The sequence below is a fragment of the Coloeus monedula genome, assembly GCF_965178545.1.
Source record: "Coloeus monedula genome assembly, chromosome: Z".
NCBI lineage: Eukaryota > Metazoa > Chordata > Aves > Passeriformes > Corvidae > Coloeus > Coloeus monedula.
This window is the reverse complement of record NC_138822.1, coordinates 83,940,683-83,958,294: the sequence shown is the minus strand read 5'-3', so window position 1 is coordinate 83,958,294 and position 17,612 is coordinate 83,940,683. Positions and strand designations below refer to the sequence as shown.

Here is a 17,612-nt window from a genome sequence, read left to right as displayed (position 1 = left end):
CAGACCTTTCTGGAAATGGGTTGGAGGCTTTGGGGTCTTGGATGGTCTTGTTTGCCCCTACGGTCCCTGGCCCTTCTCAGCCTCACCCCGGCGCCTGCGCTGAGCTGGGCTGTGCTTTTCTGCAGGAGCCACAACCAGGGCGTTTATCCCAGAAAAGCTGCCCTTCCTCCATAAGGCCCCTTCTCCAGCCACATCGTGGTCTTTCTCATGTGTGTTTTTGCCAACAATCCTTGGCAAAAGGAATGTGTTATTCCCAAAAATCCTTGGTTGGCTCCACACCATCCAGCTATCGGTGTTTGGGACATGCACATTAGCCCCTCACCTTCTGGGCTTCTGCAGATGGTTAGAGAGTACCTCGTAACAGAGCTCCTGTCTTTTCAGCTCTAAATCAGATGGGGATGGGAACCAGCTCTTTGTTTCTGTGGAAGTGCTACTCCATTTTGTAAATACTGTAACTTTTCAGTTAAACCCAACAAATTCTACAGGCATTTTTCAGATTCACTGAAATTATGTCAGTTGTTTCATTGATCTTTGGAAATTCATAGAGTTGTGGAATCCTTGAGGTGTGAAAAGGCATTTAAGACTGGTTGGGTGTGGAGAGATGCTGTTGTTACCTGTTCTGTGTAACCAGAGCATGGAGTAAAAACTGAACAAATAAAGTGTTTCTTTCCATTGCATAAATATTTTTCCAGTTGTGTCTTGAGGTAAGTGAGTACAACGATTCTACAAACTAACTGGTTTACTTAAAAGTAGTATTGAAAAAACAAAAACCAAAAGGCAGTTTCCATGATTCTGCTGTGGAAGATGCTCCTGCAGACCCCTTCTGAAGTCTGGGCAGCTTTGCATGGGCAAGACCTTGGTGTTCTTTCCCTTTCCAGTCTGGTCAGCACTGGGAGAGTTACTGGCCGTGTTTAATGCCAAACACTAGCCTTTGTACCTTACCTGGACTTTGTTGTGCCAGTTTTTGTGAGTTGTGAGTCAACTAAAGCTGTTTTGTTTTTTTTTCTTTCCAGTCTCCCATACACCAGCAGACTTGTGAAAACGTTGCTATATAATTTCATTAGACAAGAGAGAAGCCCTCCTCCAGGGACCCATGCTTTTCAGCAGCAAACAGATGGAGGAGGACTGCTCTATGGAATTGCATCTGGGGTGGCAAGTGAGTCTGATTTTCTATAAATTGTACTTCAGACCATATGAAGTATTGCCTTCTGTGTGCCCTCTCCTGCAGACACACCTGTAGCCCATTTCTTTTTCAGCAAGTGACACTGGTGTAAAAAAGCTATCCACAGGCCTGCATGGCCCATCTTGGGATGTGTTAGAATCTGAAGCAATTATACCTGCAGGACAGCAGATGGTAAAAGTATCATGTAGTCCCTGTTTTTTTTTATTGACACATTAAAAAACCCTCAACCAACCAACTAGTGCCCTATTTGATGAATCACATACTTCAAATTACTTAAAATGTTGTAAGAAATAGTTTTATGTGCATATTTTATTCTTTACAATAACTCAGTGGGATATGGTGACCTGCTCTGTGGCTCTGCTTGAGCAAAAGGTTGGGCTAGGTGGTCTCAAGGGGTCCGTCCCAGGAGGGTTCTTTGATGTAAGGGAACAACCTAGATAGGAATTTTTGTAACATAGTGTGCCTTTCCCAGTAAGTTGACTAATGTTTTTTCCTGATTAGTGTGACTAGATTCTGACCTTTCCCATGTGGACTGTTTTCTGTAGAGAAATACCGCCTGAAGAATAGCAAAGACTTGATGCCATTTGTTGTTCAGAAAAAGGTTTCTCATTTTTATTTTACTATATACTCTGTTTTGGTTGGTGGCTGCTCCCTTCCCCACACCAGATGTGTTTTACTGGTATATAAAAATCCGTCTTAGAGGTTTTTTCTTTTCCACCAAACAAGAATAAAACATAATACAGTGCTAACAGCAAAGGTAGATATTATTTTGTTTCTCCCCGATAAACTGGAGAACACTTTGCAAGTCAGTTGCTGTTAAAACCGATACTATTTATTTAGCTCTTTTGTGAAATCCATTCACTGGCAGCCTCCTGAGGGAGTATTGAAGTTCGGGCCGCAAGGGGTCTGCCAGGATTTGCAGTCCGTAGCAGTGCCCGCGCCTCTCCTCACGGCGGCAGTAAAAGCGCACGGCTGCTGCGCTCAGCTCCTTCTGCGCTCCGGGTAACACCCGCCGCGGCCGCGCCTGGGTTGTGTCCCTGACATAAACCCAGCACGAAGTAGTGCCTTGGTTCGCAATTCACTTACACACGCGCCAGATTAATTAAATTGTTCCTTACAGTTCCTTTATTCGAGTCCCGTCAGGTATATTCTTTTCCTTCATTTCAATTGCAAAGGGATATTGCTCTTAATATGTTTTTCTAAAGCAGTTTTCAGTATCTGGTTTGTAGTTTTGCAGTTCTTGCTGCATATTTTAGTACCTGTTAGTACCTGAATAATTGCTGTTATTTATGTTATTGCTAGTTCTGATCTCTCTAGTGTCTTTCTGCCTCAGTGCAGCCACAGGCAAAACACTTCTTCCCCTCTTCTGGTTACTTGACTGATTTGGAAATCCATCCATATTGCCACCACTCCAGCCTCCTTCTGTAACACTTCTCACATCATATCCCCCATGACTTTTTACTTGTTGTATATCAAGTTTCCATTTCTTAATGCAAAGTCTTAAAATTTCAGCCTACATCTGTTCTTGTCTCTTCCTACACTCCCACCTCCTTCACTCCTCTTGAACCATTCCCTTAGCAACTACCTTGGCAAACGCCTACGCTTGTTTTCTTGCTTCTTTCATGAGTACCTGAGGTGCCATCTCTTTGCCCAGCAAATTAAGTGTCTTCATTTAAAGCTTTAAGAAGGGGAGCCTTTTTAAAGAGCTTCCTAATTTCCTGCTTGTGAAAAGGGAAAAAAGAAGTACCACATCCTGTTAGAAAATAGAAATGTTTTTTCTATCCATGCCGAGATGGTTGGTTGAAAGTTTTTTAAAAATTATTTGCCTGTATATGATGTTGGACTATAGGTGAAACTTGGACACGGTAGGATTGTGGAGTAAATGGCATAACTGCCTATCTTATCTCTGAATTAACTCTTAGCAAATCAGTACTTTGGTTTGTGTAGCATCAGGTACATGGATAGAGTGCAGCACAAATGAAAATGCAGCAACACGAGTTGATAATCTGTTAGGAAACAGAAGTGAATTTTAAACAATGAACAGCTGTGGAAAACTTTGATTTGATTTCTGTATTGTATTACTTTTGTGTGTTTTGTAATCTTTACATAAGAGAGATTGAAAAAAGAATGGAAGAATTGAAAACTCACTTCTGTGTTGCTCAGTGCCTTTTAAATACCACCATAATGCTTAAAGTAAGTTTACTGAAGTAGTCTAAATATAATCTATTTGGGATGAAAGGAGATAGGAGCCTGGTTTAAAAAAAAAAAATTATTTTCAGTATGAAATTTTGAGGCCTAAAATAATTATTATACTTGTTAATTATTTAACTTGGTACCACTGTCATCTGCATGATCATGTAGAATGTTATTCATGTTTTGTAGTCACTTGCACTGCGGCAGGAGATCAACAAACTCTTACAAGCACCATATTTAAGAACCACCCTCCTTTTCCTTCCTTGTGATTCAGCAGGAGTGATAATTATACACAATATGAGCAGAATTTTACCCTTTCCCACAGTTAACTTTCTCCTGCTTTTCATCCTTTGTAGCCTGTTTTTCTTCCTCTCATGAGCTTCCTTAACTCTGAAACCACACAGCCAACATCCTCACACCAATTACTTCTTGGTTTGGCCTCTGACTGGATCCAAGTTACCTCTGTGCAAGGACCTTTCTCCATCCTGGATGTAAAATACCTGGATTGGATTGTCCTGCCAATTCTGTTATGCTCCGATAATTAAAGAAACAATGGTGGTTTTGGAAGGAGGGGAAAAATAATGGTATTTATTTTTGTAACTTCATAAAGGAGATTTTTCTCTACTGAGTCAACTTTGCTTTGTCTTTGTGGTCTTTCAGTAGGTGTGCAAAGTAATTGTAAAGTGCCGCTAGATCTGGGGCAGTGTTGTGAAGCATAAATGACATCAATATGCATGGAAGGAGAGTTTAGATATTAGAAACTCATTTATTGGAAACTAGAAATTAATTATTCTCGGTTCACAAATCACATTGAACCAACTTACCATCAAACCCAAGTTTTTTTGTTGGCTCTAAGTGCCCTCTTCTTTTTTCTTGAGATTTATTAACATTTGCCAATTCATAGTCTACAGTCAACTAAGTTGAGACAACTTTTTGTGGACAAGCAATTTTTTTTTAATTAGTCATGTTATTGTTTGCAAAATAAAATCCTTGTTAGAGTGAGGAACTGCCAAGCAGATGATGTGCTAAGACAGAGAAATGATAGTGCTATTCAAGGCTATTGAAAAATAAGTCAGTTTAAATGTTTTCCTTTGAAATAGTTGATCCAGTTTATATTTTGCTGTTAAAAACAATCCCAGACACTAATGCATCTGACAGAAGTAAGGAGTTACTGCAACAGTGGGATCTAATTGACTTGGCTTGTGCTGTTTGGGTGTTTATAGATGTGAGGGGTACAATGCTGTATCTGTAAGGAGCTAAAGCAGAGTCAGTAACCAGATTCAGCTTCATTAATCACCTAAGTCCTCATCATAACTAATCTGCCACACAAATGTACTGTTGTAGCGTTAATAGAAATTGCAGAATTCAGTGTGTAGTGGTCAGTGATGGCTTTTTTTCTCATGTCTGTACTCTTTGGTTGGAACTAGACAAACATTCCTGGCCATTAATGACTTTATATCAGGCAAATACCTGCTTTACTGTGCGTTATGCTGTTCAGCATAGGATATCCTGTTGTACATCTGGGATTTATGTACAGTATATACAATATAGCTTATCTTTTTTTTTTGTGCTACTTTCTGGTTAATAGAAGCATCTTCATGGTAATTTTTAACTTTACAAGAAAACTATTTATTAATATTTAGTGGTTTATGTTAATATCTTTTTCCTCTTCAATTTTATGTAGCCAGATTTGTAATATCTACATTAAAATATATCAAAGTAGAGAGACACAAAAAGGTACTAACAAAGTATCTGTTATTTCTTATGATTTCACCAACCTTTATTTCTGCTAACAAATGCTTCACTCTGCTTGCTTCTACCTTCCAGATCCTTTTCGTGATGTGTCACAGATCTGGTGTCTATCTGTGATGCTTAGTCAATGCTTAATTGCCTGTTCATGCCCTCCACAATGGAAATGTACATCTGAGCTTTCTTTCCCAGTTCTGTCTGTTTGTGTTCCTTCTTGCTTGCAGTCTGTAAGTGTCATCCTCTTGACGCTGTAACTGTGATATTTTCACCTGTCTGAATGGGAAGATGGAGGTAGTTTCCAGATCTTTAACCTTTCTCTTAGTTCCCCTGAAGATGTGCCTGACACAGAGCAAAGTGTGCGGCTGCAGTTCAAGCACAGGTACTTTGAGAATAAGTAGTTGAGTGTTACTGGTTGTGTAGCTGTGGCAGGGGCAATCTGCCAGGGCTGCACAGCAAGCTGGTACCAGAGTGGCTTCATCCTGCCCAAAATTTGTGCTTGGGTGCTGTAAGGACCACAGAAGCTGGTCTAAAATTAGGTTGAGCTGCTGCCTGAGCAGTGCCTCAGTGTCCCCTTTGAGAGTTCTCATGTTTTTTGACAAAAACTCGCCTTCTGCCTTAATCACATTAGTACAGAAATACATTGTGTCTGATAGGAATCTCTGCAGGCCAGAGATGTATTCACTGTCAAGCTCTTAGACACTTCCTTTGACATGCACTGTATTGTGTATGTTCTGTTTCTTGAAATCTAATTCATCTTCATGTATTTGAATGCTGTGAGAGTATAGAATGATTATACAGCAATAGCACTTCTGGTGACATTTGACCCCAGTTCCACCAAGCTCTTGGGACTTTGAATGACAAGGATCTGAAACCAGAACAGTTGTAGTATAATTAAGAAATAATGATGCTCCCAGGGCTGGAGCCCCTGTGCTCTGCAGCCAGCCTGGGACAGCTGGGGGTGTTCAGCTGCACAAGAGAAGGCTCCAGGGAGAGCTCAGAGCCCCTGGCAGGGCCTCAAGGGGCTCCAGGAGAGCTGCACAGGGACTGGGGACAAGGCATGGAGGGCCAGGACCCAGGGAATGGCTTCCCAGTGCCAGAGGGCAGGGCTGGATGGGATATTGGGAAGGAATTGCTGTCTGTGAGGGTGGGCAGGCCCTGGCCCAGGGTGCCCAGAGCAGCTGTGGCTGCCCCTGGATCCCTGGCAGTGTCCAAGGCCAGGCTGGACGGTGCTTGGAGGTTAAGTGAGAGATGTCCCTGCCCATGGCAGGGGTTTGGAATGAGGTGATCTTTAAGGTCCCTTCCAACTCAAGCTATCCTGCGATTCCATTAAATTGTTGATCAGTCCTCTTAGCTTCACCAACATGTTTTTGATGGTTAACCACCATTAATCAGAACTAGCTGCACAGGTAGCATGGGCTTTGTTCTGTGAACTCTGCTCTTTGCACATACACTGATGGTAGTGACAGCAAAGCATTCTTTCCCAGAAGAGTAATTTATACCATTATTTCCTGGGCTTGATAATTTTAAAAATCTTCCATTGACTTTGATGAGTCTCATCAGTATGTGCAGGGTGGTGTCAGGGCATGGATCAGGCTCTGCTCTGTGGGACCCAGCAATGGCACCAGAGGAAATGATGCCCAGGAAGTTCCACCTGGACATGAGGAAGAACTGCTCTGCTCTGTGACTGAGCCCTGAAACGGACCAGAGAGGGTGTGGAGCCTCCCTCACTGGGGATATTCCAGACCCATCTGGACACAATTCTGTACCATTGCTCTGGGATGACCCTGCTCTAGGAGGGAGCTGGGACCAGATGATCCACTGCCATCCCTTCTGTCCTTACCCATTCTGAGAGTCTGTGAAACTGTATGGTTTTTTCTTTCATTTGGAGAGGCTGATGCTCCTGGGGACCCTTGGCTGCCACCACTCCACCCTTGTGACAGTGACAGAATTTTTCATGCTTAACATTTTGGAGGCTTATGTGTTTTTGAAATCTGTAAAGCCTCTTTTCTGTGATGTCTACCTGACGCTGCACAGGCTTGTGGTGTGCTGGGAGCTGTGCTGTAGCTCTCTGTAGCCTGTCAGCTGTTTGGAGCAGGGACCATCAGTGCACAGCACACCGAGGCTGTGGTTCATGACTAGAGCTTCTGATTTCTGTGGTCATACAAACCCTAATTGTAACCATATGCTTCAGCTTGTTTACTGGGACTGCTGCAGCAAGTTTCACGAGGTGTGCGGGTGATTTATCTCTCTGACATTTATCCTGATATTCCAAAACCTGAGCAGCTTCAAATAACCCAGTATAAAAGAGAAGAGAAAACCTATTGGGTCAGAAATGATTTTTTTTTAATTCTTATGGGGAAATTGCTTATTAAAGGAAACCAAGAGGCAAGCTGATATATTGTAACAAAGTTTTAAAAGTTGGTATTTTGCAAGGATTAGGGCTAGAAAAACAGAATTTTATATAGCTGAAAAGGAGGTATTTCTTGCTTTCCAAATTCCAGAGAATTACGGAAATTGAAATTGAGATAAAGACAATGTTTATAATTAGAGAGAATGTCAATAGTCAGCTATGTAAAAAAACAAACTCAAGCAAAAAAACCCAGTTATACTCAACTTTTTCGTAAAGTCCTATAAATTTCAATTAATAATGGTAAGGATGGTAAGGATGGTAAGGAATGGATGGTAAGGAATCCGTAACTCTTCACCTTATCATCCAATGTCAACAAGAGTGTTCATTTCCTACCTTATCTTTATTTTAGCAATAACTGTGAAAAGGCTTTAATAAACACCAGTGTTTTTTCAGTTCATTTTTGAGCGCATTTCAAATTATAAAGATGCTTGACCATCCGTGCTGCCTAAGAATCAGTCCAAAATCTGTGAATTCAAGGTTCAGTACCTTCTCCCCATAGGCTGCTGTGCTTCTTTTACGATGTTAACAGATGCTGTGATCAGGTGAGACCCCACCTGCAGAGCTGCCCCAGCCCTGGGGAACAACAGCACAAGGACCTGGAGCTGCTGCAGCCAGTCCAGAGGAGGCCACCGAGATGCTCCAGGGCTGGAGCCCCTGTGCTCTGCAGCCAGCCTGGGACAGCTGGGGGTGTTCAGCTGCACAAGAGAAGGCTCCAGGGAGAGCTCAGAGCCCCTGGCAGGGCCTCAAGGGGCTCCAGGAGAGCTGCACAGGGACTGGGGACAAGGCATGGAGGGCCAGGACCCAGGGAATGGCTTCCCAGTGCCAGAGGGCAGGGCTGGATGGGATATTGGGAAGGAATTGCTGTCTGTGAGGGTGGGCAGGCCCTGGCCCAGGGTGCCCAGAGCAGCTGTGGCTGCCCCTGGATCCCTGGCAGTGTCCAAGGCCAGGTTGGAGGGGCATTGGAGCAACGTGGGATAGTGGAAGGTGTCCCTGCCCATGGCAGGGGTTCGGACTGGATGAGCTTTAAGGTCTCTTTCCAACCCAAACCATTCTGGAGTTTCATGACCTTGAAGTTCTAGATGGTCCTCCTTCTGGATGGCAGATACAGACTTTGTAGCGTTAACAACTCAAAGGATTGGGGTTTTTTGCACTAATATGGGATATTAAAATAACACCTATAACTTATAACTCCATAAGGGATTTATTATTAATGATTTTGAAAATATCTGCACTAAACTGCTCAGGCTTGTTGTGTTTAGCTGCACGATTTCTCATGAAAGTGGTTGGATTGGTCCGGAAAAAGGATGATCTGTTCGGTTCCAGATGCACTGATGCCATGTTATGAAAAGTTTAAACTTCATGTGTGATAACTGACAAGTGCCCTGGATGGGTTGGCAAGTGAATGGATAAGACAAACTGAGATGCATTTCAAGTTGGGAAGCGGAACATTGATAAAGCACAACAAATTCTTTGGCTTTTTATTGTTCTTTCTTAAAAATTGTTTTTCAGGTCTGCTCATGGATTAAATCCATCCGAAGCTGCATTTGTTAATAAATTACATGTTACTGAATAACACATTAACTGTTTCCCTTTCATTGTCCTGCCAGATGTCTGTGCCATGTTTTGGAGAGGGAGTATTCAGACATCAGATCACTCATTTTAACCATTGTCCATGTTCAGCAGAGCAGGGGAGTTGCATTGCCTGATGTGTGAAGCTCCTTTTAATAGTTAAATTTTGTGGTTTTATTGATTGGTCGTGTGTGTAAAGACTAAAGGAATGAAAAGGCAATGCTGTGCCCTGCCTGTCTGGAGATATGGATTAGCTAGGTAGCTCCATTTTCTGGGTGGTTTGTTTTCTCCAGGAGGCTACTGGAGTGCCAGTTCTGTGAAACTATCATGTTATTTTGCATTTTTTCTTTAAGATTTTATATTTATTTTATTATTGATGCATTGTAGGTAAAGCAAGGGTAGAGGAAAGGGTGTCTCTGTACTTTCTGTTTAGTTCCCTGTTCCCTTTCACCTTTAGCTTCTGCTCCTTCCCCAAAATAAATGATGATGGATTTTTTTTTAGTGCATCTGCAAGGAAAATCTGTATTTTAACCCAAATAACTCCTGAAATCTGGTAGACTTTTTGACATGTACAAAGTAAAAGAGTTTATTCATATGATACCAATTATGTCGAGCATAGGATGGACTTGTGGTAGGAGTGGCACATTTCAGATATGTAAGTTCTGTGTCATGATCAAATTAGTTCAAGTTCTGAAACAGTTTTATTTGCCTTTCAATAATTTTGTCACGTGAGAAGCTTTAATCTGTGATGTTAGTCTACTCAGCTGCAGTGCTTAAATACAGAGAATAGTTTACCTAAGGAGCCTGCAGATGAACTCTTACTTAGTAGTAGTACTTATGAGACAAGAATATTCCTTGCAGGAAGTGGTACCTGTCTTGCCAGTGCTAAGCACCTGTCCAGAAGGAGAGGGGTAATTAACTACTTCTATGAAAAAGTCATTAATGCAAGTAGAAATTGTCATTCTGGCTTTTGAATATGCATGGTGCAAAGGAATACTGTGCTTTTAGGAGATGGTGACTGTGGTAGGTTTTGCTGTATCTCTGAGGGAAATGAAAAACAAAAGTGTGTTGTGAAAGCAAAACTTTGACCGGCGCCAAAACTCAGAGTCAGATCAACACTTGACTCTTTTTAATCTGTAATGAAAATATTTGTGTGCATTTGTGTGTACATTTGCAGTTCAAAATTGCAGTCTTGAGGATGTGTACAGCAGCTTTGGTCCTTGACTCAGATCATAAAACTGTGCTTTTATTTTCCTGTGCAACCTTGTTTTAAATTCAGTTGTTTGCATTTTTTTATTGTGGTCAGTATGCAAAGAATACATTGAATTTGCAGAATGCGAGACAAAAATATTTTGAAGGATAAGAGAAGTCCCATCCCTGGAAGTGTTCAAGGTCAGGCTGAACGGGGTTTGGAGCAGCCTGGTCTAGTGGAAGGTGTCCCCTCCCGTGGTAGAGGGCTGGAATGAGAGAAGCTTTAAGGTCTTTTCCAACCCAAACCATTCTGTGATAGGAGGAAACACTGTGAAAATCCTGGCTGTAATTAATTTTGTAATTTTGAGGTACTACAACCTCACTGGAGCCACACACCATCTGGATGTGGCTCAGAGTATGTTTTCCCTGGAGCCTTGTTGGGTATGTTCTTAAGAGCACATACTTGCAGTATTGCCTGTATGGACTGAAGTGTTTGATTTTGAGAGTTGATTTCACAAATAATTTCATTTTGACAGCTGTAGTTTCTAATGAATAATTTTTATTCAAGAAGGGAAAATGTTCCTCTACTTTTAAGCATAAAAAAACTTGGAAGTCTTTCCATCTTTCTTTTATTTCTATGGATTATAGTTGTACTTCCTTGTTTTTCTAGAGTCACGGAGGAGCTAAGCTCTGCACAGAATGAGCTAAGATTTAATGAGGCCTTTGACTAAAATCTTTGTCTTAAACCAACAAAGACAAACCCTTAATGCGATTATACCATCGTTATTTTTTACCTAATGTTCTAGAAGACCCAGTGGTAATTGAATGTGTTCTGCCAAACTGTAGTTTCCAACACAAGTATGAGATTTTTACATAACCTGATAAATGGCTATTTTTCCTTTTGAATAAGCCATCAAAAACTTTTTCCGTCTTTCTGCGAAAGACTTCCCAGCCAAAGCAGAGCAAAGCCAAACAGATCATGTGCTTTGCAGTGTATTAGTAGGAACTATTTTCACAGTTGCAGATTTAAGTTTTATTTCCTTGTCCTGAGGCCAGTTACTATTGTTGAGTAATTTGGTACTTTCGTGATTGAGGTTTAAGTTATTGGTATGTGGTAGTTGTAGCACTGAGCATGAACATTCATTTTTGTGACAGTTGGGGTTGTTTGTCAATTTTTCTCTTTCAAGCGAATGGCATTTTCCAGAGTGACTCACTTTGGGGAAAGAAAAATACTATTAACAAGAAAAGAATGTGGCACCTAGGAATAGACATCCTGGTTGAAAAGAATGGATTTCCATTATTGAAAAATAAATTTCTGCATGACATGGAAATTCAATTATTATCCTTATAGGAAAGTGTGAATTTTTGCTTGCTTCTAAGTAATTAGATTTTTATTTGGATTTTGAATATACATGAAGCCCAGAGCCATGCTGCTGCCAAGCTCTGTCAGTTAATGTCTGGTTGATGGTGGCTGTCACAGGTGAGGGGACGTGGCTTAGACAGAAGTGACGTTCTGCGTTTGTGCGCACTCAGCTGCTGACTGGGTGAAGAGCTGGAGCAAGAGGGAAGAAATGTTACCAGCACCATAGCTGGAATGCAACTTTATTCATTTTATCTTTCATCAACAAATATTGGAGTTTAACAAAACTAAGTATTGTATACTTAAGAGCTGTGTAAAGTAAAGGGAAAGACTAGATAGATGAGAGGCAGACACAGAAGCAAATCCCTTATTGCCTGAGTTTCCCATATTGTCTCCTGGTCCTTTCCATCTTCTGTTTCTGTCATGTAAGACAATGAATGGGGATGTTGTGGAGCTGGGAAGGTGGAGTAGCTGTAGGTAGGAGGATGACTCTGACATCTCTAACCCAGGGATTACTTGGCTGGCTGACATGAAGGCTCTTATATGTAAATTACTGTTGTGATGTAAACCCATTCCTGATGTGAATGAATATCCAAGAGTTAATGATAAAAAACTTCCTTCGTTAGAATATCATTAGGGGCTTGCTTGTAACAAGTGGAGAGCAAGTGGTCTGACAGGCTCCTGCACATTATTTTATTTAGCACGTTAAGCAAATGCTTTCATATTTGGCCTTTCTAGATCTCTAGATAGCATTTCTTCCTTTGTGCCGAGCACTGCTCTCTTTCCCCCTTCTTTCTGAACATTTGTGAGGTTTGAGGTAGACTGTTACTGGTAGAAATGCTGCAGTACAATGGACGGATTTTCCTTGGCTGGGATCCAAACCCTGTATTCCTTTTGTGGATATTAATAATGACAGAGTTGAGACCTTGTCACTCTTGTGCTGAATTGGGTAGGTAATAAATTTAAAACTAGGTTTCATAAGAGAATTGTGGTCAGGAACAGGATAACATTTTCTGTCTAAATGAAAAATTTCAGAATGAGTCTAACTCTGGAATAATTCCTTGTAATTGCTAAAAGACTGAATTTCATACCATTCCAGCTAATATTTTGGATTTTTGCTCAGCAGTATGAGACTCTCTAGCTGATAAACACATGGGCCTGTACTCTCAGCCTGAACAGAGAGTTTTTACTTTCCTGTTGGTCTTAGTTCACACAAAATACGTCAGGAGGGTGGCGTGAACTGGTCTTTAAGGTGCCTTCCAACACAAATCATTCTGTGATATCTGTCATACAGCTAGGTTTGAACCTTTGGGGAAAGGTGGATTTATAGATTCGTTTAAGCCTTTAAAACAAACTAGTTTTCAGCAGATCTGAATTAGGGCTTAAATGAACTAGGACTTTGCAGGCAAGAAGTAGCTCTTTCACAACTGGTTCTTACTGTACCAACCATGTAATAGCTGCCTGTAGTGCTTTTTTACATAATTGCTTCATGTAGTGAGATTGAAAAAAAGTGGGGAGAGGGATTAGCCAGTAAAATAAGAGAGAAGTGAATCATTTGTTGAAGACCATCTTCATTGTTTTATTTTCTCTGTGCTCTCAAGGAAGATCCTGTATTGCAGTTATCAGGTTTGCAAACTTTTCCTTGGGACTGGTAAAGCTCTTAAACACAAATTTTACTAGAGACTGCATGTCTAAAGAGTCTTTTTTTCTAAGTGCATAAGCTGGTCTTAGATTATTCTCTGAATACTTCTGAAGGTTTTGTGTAAACGTATCAGGATCTATACCATTCTTTGGAAATAGAGCAAACCCCTAGGACTGCCATTCATCATAAAATCACAGAATCATAGAGTCGTTTGTGTTGGAAGGGACCTTAAATCTCATCCAGTGCCACCCCCTTCCATGGGCAGGGACACCTTCCACTATCCCAGGTTGCTCCAAGCCCCATCAAGCCTGGCCTTGGACACTGCCAGGGATCCAGGGGCAGCCACAGCTTCTCTGGGCACCCTGTGCCAGGGCCTGCCCACCCTCACAGGCAGGAATTTCTTCCTAAGAATTCTTTTGTAGGCAATGATGACAGATTGTGTGGTGTAAAAGCCTTCATGTTCCTCTTCGTGGCAAAGGATGTGTATTTATGGCTTTGCAATGTGTCCTGCTGGTTCTGGGGTCTGGTTATGCACAGAGAGATTGTATGCTCGTGCAGAATCCCAATAGCTTCAGAGGAAGTCTTTTGAGATGAGACCCTAAACTTCCAACTGGTTAGCTTTAGCAGTGGTATGAAGTGCTCCAAGGAAAGTAGGGACACCTCTTGATCATGCTCTGAATTCATAGTGATGGAGGAAACAGAGGAGTATTTAATTTTTCCTAGAATACCAGGTGAACTGTGTTGGGTTTTTTACACAGTTTATGCTGAAAACAGTCAGAAAATTACAGTTAGAAGAAGTGCATAGTTAAAAAATTTAACCATTTGAAGGAGACAGATGGTGCAACATTCCAGATGCAAACCAGGTATGTCATGTGGTACAGCACATGCAGAGTACATTGATGCCTAGTGGGAGTGTTGAAATAAAATGTCCCCAGCCCCTTCCAGTCCTGAGGAAACCCATGGCATTTTTCAGATCAAAGAGCTAAAACCTTAGTAATTTTAGAATTTCTTCATATCTAGTTATTGAAATATACTATGAAGAACTTTCATTTCTGTGGTCAGCAACAAACACTTGGGTCTTTTGTGTTAAGTGATGTTTCTTACAGAAAAGTGTGGCAAGAGGAACAAAATAAGTCAAAAGAAAACAGTTTTACTCAACAGAACTGAATTTTTTCAAAATATACTGTTAGGGACTACATTAAATTTCTGTAGTGCCAGGGTGAGCCAGATATGATGATATTCATGAGAAATTACCTGTGCAGGAAACTCAATTTTAGAACCTCTGAAATTATAAGAGAACTGCTATAAAAACATATCTGGAAAATAAAATAGTAATTGGCAATTTTAAAAATGTAATGAGTTTAACAATAAGTTGCATAAAGGGTACTTGTAAACTGTTTATGATCTTGGTGGTGGTGGCAGTCAGGCACAGCAGCTTGAATGCCTATGACAGCTCTGATTGACAGAATTTGACGTCATACTTCTGAGACCTAGTGACTAGTCCAAAAATGACTTGTATAACTGCATGTATCTAACCAGAAACAACACCTGTACTGTGAATGGAATAAAGATTCCTTTGGGTTGGAAACGCTCTCCTCAGAGAAAAAGTAGTTGTAAATCTGTAAGTACACTGCTAAAAACACATGTATTTTCGTCATCCAGAAGATTTTCTAGGAAGTTTTATGTCCTAGTATATAATATATACTAAGTTCTAGCAGGAGGGCTTGTTCCCAAACATCCATTCCAAACAGTTGATCAGCAGAAGTTAAACAACTGCTTGCAAGTCTTATCACCTGCAATCTCTTGGAGGAAAAAATAAAAATAAAATAAAAATAAAAATTTCTCCTTCGTAGTAATTGGTTGATTGGCCTGTGGTTGCAAAGTCAGATAAACTGAAATTTCAAGTGTCTTGAACAATGATTTTAGACTTCTTGATATGAGTACTTGGCTGAAGTTGTGTAGGGCTTGTTAGCCCAAGATACTCTTCGGGCACTGAGAATGAAACAAAGCCACTCCTTGTCCTGCTGAAGTGAGTGCTGCTTTTCCACATCACAATATGGAGAGCAAGACATAGACAGACAGCATTTTGTCCAAACGTGTGGCTGACTTCGGGGCTTTTCAGACACTAGTCCAGACTTACTATAAAGTTGTATCTTCACGGGGGAATCTGACTTGGTAGAAATTATGGATATTGGAAATAAGTTCTGTCCTCAAAAGCTGTTACCTTTCTGGGAAGACAAACAGAATGGCTGGTCTTCATGGTGAGCCACTCTGAGTGTTAGTATGTGATGGCCCCTCTCTGGAAGTGTCCAAAACCAGGTTGGACAGGGCTTGGAGCAATCTGGTCTAGTGGTAGGTGTCCCTGCACATGGCAGGGGTGGAACTAGGTGATCCTGAAGGACCCTTCCAGCTCAAACCATTCTGTGATTCTATCTGTGTCTCCATAAAGGAAAATAACTTTCTTGTAAGTTTCCTCAATGATCCAGTCATTTAGTCTCAAGAAAACAAGTGAACAGCAACAAATTTATGGTTGGACTTGACCTTAGAGATTTTTCCAACCATAATGATTTGATCTGTGAAATCTGGAGTAGTTCTTTCGAGTTAAAAAGCCCACCTAATGAAGCAGAATCCTTAATAGAATAATGGCAAGTCTAGGGCTATACCAAGCAGACACATTCCCTTTCTTGACTAAATAGGCGACTTAATTGCTATTAAGTCTGACCTTACTTGTGATTCTCCATGAACTTTCATGTTGCCAAACATTTTGTGGAATGAATCAGATGACTGTAATGATAAAGCTTTGGAGATGACTTCTAGTCAACCTTTTTAAATTGTCTTGTGACCAAGAAGTGAGAGGTGGCAAGGTGTTCTTCCATTGGCATTTTCAGAAGCAGCATTAGTTTTCTAAGGTTTCTCTCAAACAGTATCTGGAGCATGTGATCCCCAAATCAAATGTAAGGTCTGTACACAACAAGTTCTAGTGGCAGGTCTGCTGTTTCAGCCAATCTCAGCAATAGTTTGGTGATCATTGAGTGGATTTTGCCAACATGCTTAAAGATAATCCCACTTCACTATGGAGAAATCTTTACTGGTTTCAGGCTTTTTTCTCCTCCTTGACTTCCTCTCCAGTTTTTCAGTTCGGGGATTTTGTGTGCTGTCTTTTCTGTTAAAAGTGAGGTTTGGAATTTGCTGCACAACATCACCCTCAAGGTGGTGTTTGTTGTTTCTTGCTGCAAGCAACCTGGGAGATGGACAGAAGCTATAGAGCCTCTCATTGTTGTCACTGTTGTTTTTGGACAGGAATCACATGTAATCTAGGTTAGAGAACTGCTTGTTATGTAAAGGCTTTATGCAATTGGAAATGCATCATTTTACATTTTGCAATTAAGAGAGTTGTCCTGAAATAGTCTTAGCCTAGATGGAAAATGTGCTCATTAGCCACGTTCCTATTCTTGCCCAATGTTCTGTTTAATTTTTCTACAACCTTTTAACATGCTGTGGCTGCTGTCAGTGCATTTTTTGTTATAATTGCTGTATTGGTTCTAATTGCTTATTAATGAAGATTTATATAAATTTTTTCCTTTTCTGAGATATATTTGCCTTCCCTATCCCGAGTTTGAAAACACTCTGAAGCTTTGCAAAAGTTGTACTGTTTCCCAAACAAACAATTTTAAACTGCTGTAGCAGTCACAAAACAAAGTTCTGGTGACAGCACTTGGTAGAGCCGAGCGATTTAATTGCAGCATTAAAATGAACAAATGCAGGGAAGGCTATTGTGTGTGGCTGGTCTGGGTGTGTTTGCCATTTATGCTGGTGCTGCTTTATGAATAGAAAATACATTATGTTTAATATGGGCTCTCATGGGACTGTGGGAGTTACTGTATCAGTGCATCAAGTGATATGAAGAAAATAAGTAATAAACTGTTAGTCTTGTCTCTTCCTCCATGGTTTTCCTGTTCCCTTGGTGCACTCTGTCAACTTACAAAAGTTTTTCTGACCTGAAGGTAAACTTTCTTTGAGCAATATATAGAGAATAAAATTTAATAATTATTTTCCATAGTAGTCAACTAAAATGTTTTAAATGTAATCCTGTGTAGCTTGTCTAGTCAGGATAATGATTTGTCATATAATATGTAGCTACTTGTGGAATTTTTGTCCTTGCTAAATAGAAAATGTTTATCTTTGCCATTTGGCTTCTTAGTATTTTCACTGGAAGAAGAAAAAATAACCTTATGAGCTTTTGCAGTTTGTGTATTGGAAAATAATGTGTTCTCAATCACTCTTACAGTGTTTCTCTTCCTGTCTTTTTAATAGC

The 17,612-nt window shown here is 40.7% G+C and overlaps 1 protein-coding gene across 2 annotated transcripts in view; it reads left to right on the top strand.

Annotated features, from left to right (window-relative positions):
• The window catches only part of DYM (dymeclin), a 211,736-nt gene that overhangs the window by 42,847 nt on the left and 151,277 nt on the right, over positions 1-17,612 (top strand). For both annotated transcript variants that reach the window (XM_082302076.1, XM_082302075.1), the window contains exon 8: positions 1,014-1,156. In XM_082302076.1, coding sequence (XP_082158202.1) covers positions 1,014-1,156 — 143 coding nt within the window. The remainder of the gene's footprint in view (positions 1-1,013; positions 1,157-17,612) is intronic.